Source organism: Motacilla alba, chromosome 14 (genome assembly GCF_015832195.1).
Source record: "Motacilla alba alba isolate MOTALB_02 chromosome 14, Motacilla_alba_V1.0_pri, whole genome shotgun sequence".
NCBI classification, from domain to species: Eukaryota; Metazoa; Chordata; class Aves; order Passeriformes; family Motacillidae; genus Motacilla; species Motacilla alba.
The window spans coordinates 8,549,316-8,556,471 of NC_052029.1; the positions used below are offsets into that span (position 1 = coordinate 8,549,316).

General features: G+C 54.0%; 1 protein-coding gene across 1 annotated transcript in view; it reads right to left on the bottom strand.

Moving 5' to 3' along the window:
- SYT17 (synaptotagmin 17) overlaps nt 1–4,284 on the bottom strand; it is a 35,683-nt gene extending 31,399 nt beyond the window's left edge. Inside the window, exons 1-2 of the mRNA XM_038151769.1 lie at nt 4,139–4,284; nt 902–919 (exon numbers count right to left, since the gene is read on the bottom strand). Coding sequence (XP_038007697.1) covers nt 902–919; nt 4,139–4,153 — 33 coding nt within the window. The 5' untranslated portion in view covers nt 4,154–4,284. The remainder of the gene's footprint in view (nt 1–901; nt 920–4,138) is intronic.
- Nucleotides 4,285–7,156: the final 2,872 nt, after the last annotated feature.

Consider the following 7,156-nt stretch of genomic DNA (forward strand, 5'->3'; position numbering starts at 1 on the left):
GGATCTATTTAATTAACACAGCAATGTGAACACACTTCATCCCTGTAGATGTCCCAGTAATATTTGTACAATGCATACACATGGAGCATTACAGCCCAACAAACTCACCACTAAAATGGATTAGCCAGAGCACACTATCCTCATGCTTCTGCTCTGATACCATGATTAATTTAATGAAGAACCTTCCATGATATTTTTTAGAAGAACAGTTGAACCAGAAGAGTCTCTCCTTTCTTAGGTTTCTGTGGTGGCAGTGGCAGCACCACTTGTACCAGTGCTGTGCCAGCCCCCCACGGGAGCAGCAGCCCTCAGTGGCCCCATTTCCACGCCATCCCCACAGCCTTCCCCCCACTTCAAAGCTCTGCTTGGAGAGGAGCAGAGAGCCAAACCTCTGCTCATTTCCCACCCACACCAGCCCCAATTTCTGCTGTTCATGAGAGGGCTGATGAAGCAGCACAAGGGCTCTGTGGGCAGTGTGGGGGACACACAGCTGCAAGGGCACAGCACCTGCACCCAGGTAAAGCTGCTTTACAACTTATGTGACCTTGAGATGCTCCTGAGAAAAGGAAGAAATAAAGTGTATGAGAGACTCTCCATAGTTATCTCCCCAAAATATTCCAGACATTTGCAGTATTCATGAGTGTGGACCACGTGGAGGGGTTTCCTCAGAGGAACCTGATCTGCAGAGAAGACTTCATAGGAACATGGCTTTTTGCTACAGTAAAACACATATTTTTTTCCATAAACAAAATCTGGGCACTGCAAACCAAAAAATTACCAGCCCAAAATGCAGTGCATTACTTATATCTAGGACATCAGTAAAGAGTCAGAAAACACGAGACAATCCCCTCAGGATGGAGCAAGGAGACAGAGCGGGGAGTGAATCATCAGATTAACTCACCTCATTTATTGGTTCCAACTGTCCTTTTAGACATCCAGGATGAAGCAAAGGGGAACAAAATGAAAAAGACAAAAACAAGTTAGCAATGCTCAAACAACTTTAAATTTTCTGCCATGACATGCCCCAGCCTGGGATGAGTTTGAATTTCTGGCAAGACAGTACCTTGTAGATGCTAGAGGAAGGAGAGATCTGACTGGGCATCACCTTCTGCCATCTCCAGTCCTTCCCTACAAAGCTCCTTCTGCTCCTCCTTTCCCATGAGCAAAACTCCCAAGCCCATTCTGAAGTATGAAAATCCTGCTCATTGCTTCTTGCTTATGGGTATCACATGCAACCACTTATCCTGTTTTCTTCAGTAACCTGACTCTAGTTGCAGCAACTACTTGCTGCTGACAGCAAACCATATCCAAATTTTTCAGCAGAAAAAAAGGCTTTTCTCCACATTCAGCCCTTATCAATGGAGTTCCAATGCCAACTCACTAAAGCAACATTTCTAGGAAGGGATACAGACTGAATACTCTCTCTCTATACATCTCTGGGCACCTTCAGCCTCATCCTCAGATGTGACTGGAAGAACACAAAAGATAGAAGTTAAAGGCTTGAGTCCCACTCCCATTCAAAAATTTGCCCTGCAGAGACCTCCCCCAAGCCATAGGGAAAATCTACAGCAAAGGAAGAAGGCATCACAAACCAGTTTTTTATTCACAAAGCCACCCTTGGAACTTTATATACATATATAATGGACCCATGTCCTTTGGAGACTCACTAGCATTTCTGATACCTTCTGAAATGTCTTATCTATTGCATTACCTCAATAATGTCTAAAAGTTTCCTATTTGCCCTGGCTGTGTATGGGGAATCCCTAAAAAAAACACAAAACCAATACAAAACCACAGAACAAAACAATACCAAAAAAAAAAAAAAAAACCCACAAAAAACTCCATCCTGCTCTTTCAAACGTAGAAATTGGTTCCTAGCTTTATGCTCATGACATGGCATGAGCAGCCTTCTCTGAAGAAGCTGGGATGCTGAAGTTGTCTTTAGTTCCAAGAACTCTTGCCGTGGACCACATTTTGGTGCAAGCCTTCCTTTTAAACTTCTTGGAAGCCAGTGCTTGTCAAAAAAGCCACCACTTGTTAGGAGCAGTTAAAAGACTAGAAGAGCTGTGGTGCAATGAGACAAGACAGTGATTACAGATACCCATGGGCCAAGTGTTTAAGAAAATGCTAAATGGTTAAAAGGGCTTTATCATTCCTTATTAATGCAAAGTTGCAGCCAAAGCTCCAGTGGTTTAGCAGAGCTGCAAGGAGGATATTTCAATTGCTCTAAAACAAAGCAGCTGGATCGGTGCCACGCGATCGAAGGCGAGCACATGTCACACAAAGAGAGGGCTTTTCCAAAGGGCCCCGGGGACACGGCAGGCTCACAGCCAAGAGCCCTCCTGGCCACCATGGGCCACGGCGGTGTGAGCCACCCCTGAGTGCCACCAGCCCCCAGGGCACAGGGCCATCCCGCAGGACCGTACACAGCGAGCCTGTGGCCACCCCAAACGGGAGGCCAGGGCTAAGGACCGAGGGTGATAGTGCTGGAGAGGGAAACAGTCAACAGCAGCAGGCAGGGCTGAAATGCAGGGGCCCATGAAAGGAAAGCAAACACGACCACCTGCTCACCCACCTCGCTCGCACCAGGCACGAGGGGCAGAGCTGGGGAAGGGCAGGGGTCTGGGCGAGGACAGGGGTCCGGGCGAGGACAGGGGTCTGGGCGAGGACAGGGGTCCGGGCGAGGCTGCAGCAGCAGGCTGGCGCTGGGGGATCCCCGGGAGCACAGCAGCTGCCATGTGCTCAGCAACCCCTGGAGAACGGCTCAGTCTCCAGGGTCAGGGAGGCACCATCATGCTCTGCCACGTCATCCCAATTGGCCGAGCAGAGAACAAGCCAGATGGGAGTCTCCAGCCACGAGCGAGCCCTCATCAAGGGCGAGGTTGGGGGCAGGGCTCCATCCCCACAACCTGCTGCAGGGCCCCTGGGCGGGGGTTACCTGCTCCAGGTTAGCAGAGCCACCGATCCCAGCCAGGTCCTCAGAGCAGTGACAACAAACCACCGTGGCAGTACCCCCAGGGATGCTGCAGCAGGGTGGGGTCCTCGCTGGTCACAGACCGCGTTTTGCCCCCGCAGTTCCACGCCAGGAAAGGCTCACAAGCTCCATCGGCAGCGGACACCGCAGCCTGGGGACAGCGCGGTCCCCTCCCACATCCCCCACCATCCCACCATGGCCGGTGTGGGGATAACGGGGTGCTGCTGATGCCCTGCTCCGCACCCGGGTACCCCCCTGGTACCCAGGGGCCCCGACGGCCGTGCTGCCGAAGGCCTGCCCGGCCCCACTCGAGACCCCGCCGAGCCGGGGGGCGCCGGGAGCCCCGAGCCTGGCAGGACATCTCGGGCGGGGTCCAGCCGCGGCTGCTCCAGCCCGCCTCCCGGGACAGCTCCCTCGGCATCCCCGCTCCCACCCCGCGGGCGCGGCGGCGGCTCAGCCCCGAGCGGGAGGGGAGCGCGGGCACGGCGGGGCGGGCGGAGGGGACACGGCCCCGCGGCACGGGGGCACGGCTGGCGTCGGTAGCGGGGTCCGTACCGGCGCCCGCCCGGCTGGAGATGCCCCCCCGGCTCGGGTTCATCGCCAACCGGGCGGCTGCGCTCGGGGCAGCGGCTGGGAAGAGGGCGGCTCGGGGGTCGCTCAGGGTCTGAGCCAGCCCGACATAAATTCAGCCCCACCATGCCGGGAGAGCCCATCCATCGCGGCGCAGCCCGGGCTCCCCGCCCGCCGGACCGTGCCCGGGCTGGGGCGGCCCATCGCGTCTCAGTCCGCCCGCGGGGCGCAGCATCCTCCTCCCTCCAGTAAGTCCTTGTGCGGCATCGGGACGGGCTTCCTCGTCCCCGGGGCCACGCCGCTCCCCCAGCATAGAGAGGCCCGAGGGCTGCTCGCCAGCCCTGCGGGGATCCTCTCCTGCCCCGGTGTCTCGCTATCAACAGCTGCCGGCCCCGCTCCTGCCCCGGCCCCGCCTGGCCCTTCACCGGGGGCTGCTGTCGCCTCCGGGAACTCCTCCCCAGAAGTTAACCCGAAGTTGCGCACCCGCACCGGGCACGGAGCACGGGGGGGCCCCGCCGCGGCACCGCGGCCGCCCCAGAGAGCCCCCCATCCCCCGGGGCTGTGCCCCGGCCCGCCGCCCCGCTCCGCACGCACCTGGATGTACGCCATGGCTCCGCGGGGCTCCGCGGGCGCGCACGGAGCCTCCCGCCGCGCGGCCCCACCCGCGCCGCAGCGGCACCGCCCCGGGCGGGGGGACGGGGGCGGCCCCGCGGGCAGCGGCGGCTCCGCGGCCGCGCAGGCACCGGCAGCGCCCGGCCCCGCCGCCCCGCGGGCGAGGGATGGGGCGGGCGGCGGGCGCGGGGCCGGCGCTCCGAGCGGGCGGGCGGCTCCCGCCCGGCCCGGCCCTGCCCGCGGAGCCTCCGCGGGCCCGCAACAGGTCCGCCGCAGCGCGGGCGAACACTGACCTCCAGAGGGCCCCGCGCGGAAATTCAGGGATGCGAACCCCTCCGGGCCCCCGGGACGCGGCGCGGGAGGTGCCGGTGGAGGCGAGGGACGGCGGGGCAGGTGCGAGCGGTGGCCGCCGGGGCTGATAAAGCGGTTTCACGGCAGCGCTTTCCCGCGAAGAGTTCGCTGGATGAGAAGGCACACCTGAGTTTCAAGACAGATGCGGTTGTTTTCTGAGCTTGAGTGAACAAAGTCAGAACATACAAACTCGCACCTTCCCCAGCCGAGACGAGGAGCTGGAGCGAGGAATGAGCTTGTAACCCACAGACCACAGTGAGCATCCTGTCCCCGCCTGATGTGTTGGTGCAGCCAGAGGCAGGGTGGGAGGGAACGTGGTCCAGCAATGGGCAAATCCCACCACGGGGGTGGTTGGACCAGGAGAACTCAAGTAGCAAAACATTCCTGAGGTCAAACTCTTGAAAGGGAAAGCACAGGAAATGTGGAGCTTTCCTGCCGTTCTCTTGATCACCACCTTGGTGCCACACAAGGAGGCTTCCCAGCATCCTGGTGTAAACAAAGGCTTCTGCCCTCGGCTTTGGAGGAAGCTCAGGCTACACTTCTGGCACCCTCCTGATTCACACTAAACCCTGGACGGAGGCAGAGAGGCACAGCTTCCACCTCAGCCCAGCTGGGCAGTCAGGCACCTCCCTGACTCAAAACAGCTCTGAGTCACCACATTTCAGTTTACTGTGGTCAGCGGTGAAAACATCTGCTGCTCTGGAGAAGGGGACACTACAGCTTCAGATATTGGCCAGCCGAAGAACACTGGTGACTGCTGCTCCCTGTGGTCAGGAGGGAGCATCTGGGCCAGGATGTCTTTGGAAAGCTCTTGCATTACTGATCTCATTTAATGGCCCTTTTAAGTTCTCATTGAATTCAATGAAAAACTGCCATTGACTTCCGTGGGAAGGGCCAATACTCTGAATTTTAAAAAAATGAACTCTCTTTTTTCCCCAGGGAGAGCAGCTACTGCTTTAGAAGAATAATTATCACAATGGAGATAAGCAAGGAAAAAGTCTGTAGTGCTTACTTGTTTCAGGCAGTTTTGAGCATATTATTAAGTGGTGGTACAAGTTATTTGTCAATTTTTGCTCTGCAGTTCTTTTTAATTTCACTTCTTTCCAAGTGCCAGTGTTTAAAATGTCAACCTTTACTTTGACTATTGTTGCTCTTTTCACCACCGCCTTGATGCAGCTTGCAATAACCAAATGCAGATTCACAGATTTTCTTTCTTTTTTTTTTTTTTTTTTTTTTTTTTATGGTTCAACATAATGAGGAGAGAGGCTTAAGCTTTCAGACTGATTTTTTTTGACTCCTTAAAGGCAGAATGTTGTGAGTCACAAAACTGTGGCAGGCACTACACAAACATTATGTGCATGTTTGTACTTGCTGCTTTAAAAACTTACAGAAGAGAAAGATCAAATGCTGCATCACTTCACAGTGACTTTTCTGGCTGACACATATAAAAATTGTGAGCCAAAAAAGAAGAGCAAAAGAAGTTTCTGTGGGGAGTCGCCAATACTATTGATTTTTACATGAAAGGAATGCCCTCTTTTCCCCTTCACATGCTTTGGTAGCAGCTTGTAGCACAAAGCCATGAGATACATGTGCTCCCCTTGCACACTCATACATATACATGCATTTAAGTGCTTTCTACATCATGGCATGAAGGCTCTTAGATGATTTTCTTCCAGCACACACATTGACTGAGCAAGCACAGCTCTAACCCAAGGAATATGACAAGGATTCAAACCAGTAGACAGGTGGTTATTGTAAAATCTAATTTCAAATCTGCATATGGCTGATGCTCTGATTAAGCTCTGCTTCTCCAGCACTCAGAATAAACAGATCCATTTGACGTGATGACAACATAACCTTTGGATGTCCTTTGCTGTGCACGCTCTGTGTGATAAGACACATTCCATACTTCCCACATGTAATGGCTGTGATGCAGATGGCGAGGCTCGCAAATGCAGGATTTTTAAGCAGAAAACTAGGAAATGAATACTGCTTTTGCAGAACATGATTTTATGGCAGATTTCTATTCTTACTAATACACACTGGGAATAACATCAGCTACATCCAAAGCACGCACTCGAATCGTTCCAACCAGCCCAGCAAGCAGCAAGATCTACCTCCAGCACAGCAAATCAGTTCAGCAGCTTCTCAGACAAACCAGACCAGGGATGTTGCTATTCAAAATGCCATGCCATGCCCAAACCTACCCAAAGACTTTCAGCCTCTTTGTGCCTGAAAGTTAAGAGAAAAGAGCATCACTCTGAAAAAGTAAAGAAAGCAAAGGAAGGCAGTCTGATGGCTATTTCAGAGCATTTTCATTGGAATCCCACTAAAGCAGTTGACAGTGCTTTCTGCTGCAAGGGAGAAGCAAGAAGAACAGAGGCTATGCAAGGTAAGATAAGGTGTCTTCCTCTCCTGTTCTTTTGCCAAATCCTTATTACCACCACTTGAGCTGCTGGAATAGCCAGCTACCACTCTGCCAGAAAATAAGCTTCTTATCTCCAGATGTTTTTATTAATGGCAAGCCACTATAGCTGGTGCTTCCCCACTGCTGGTGGCAGCTGATAAAGGTCCAGCTTCTCTTGTCGTTACAGAAACGACTTCATTTCCTCACAGCAGCATCCCTCCAATGAAGGTGTCTGCCATTAA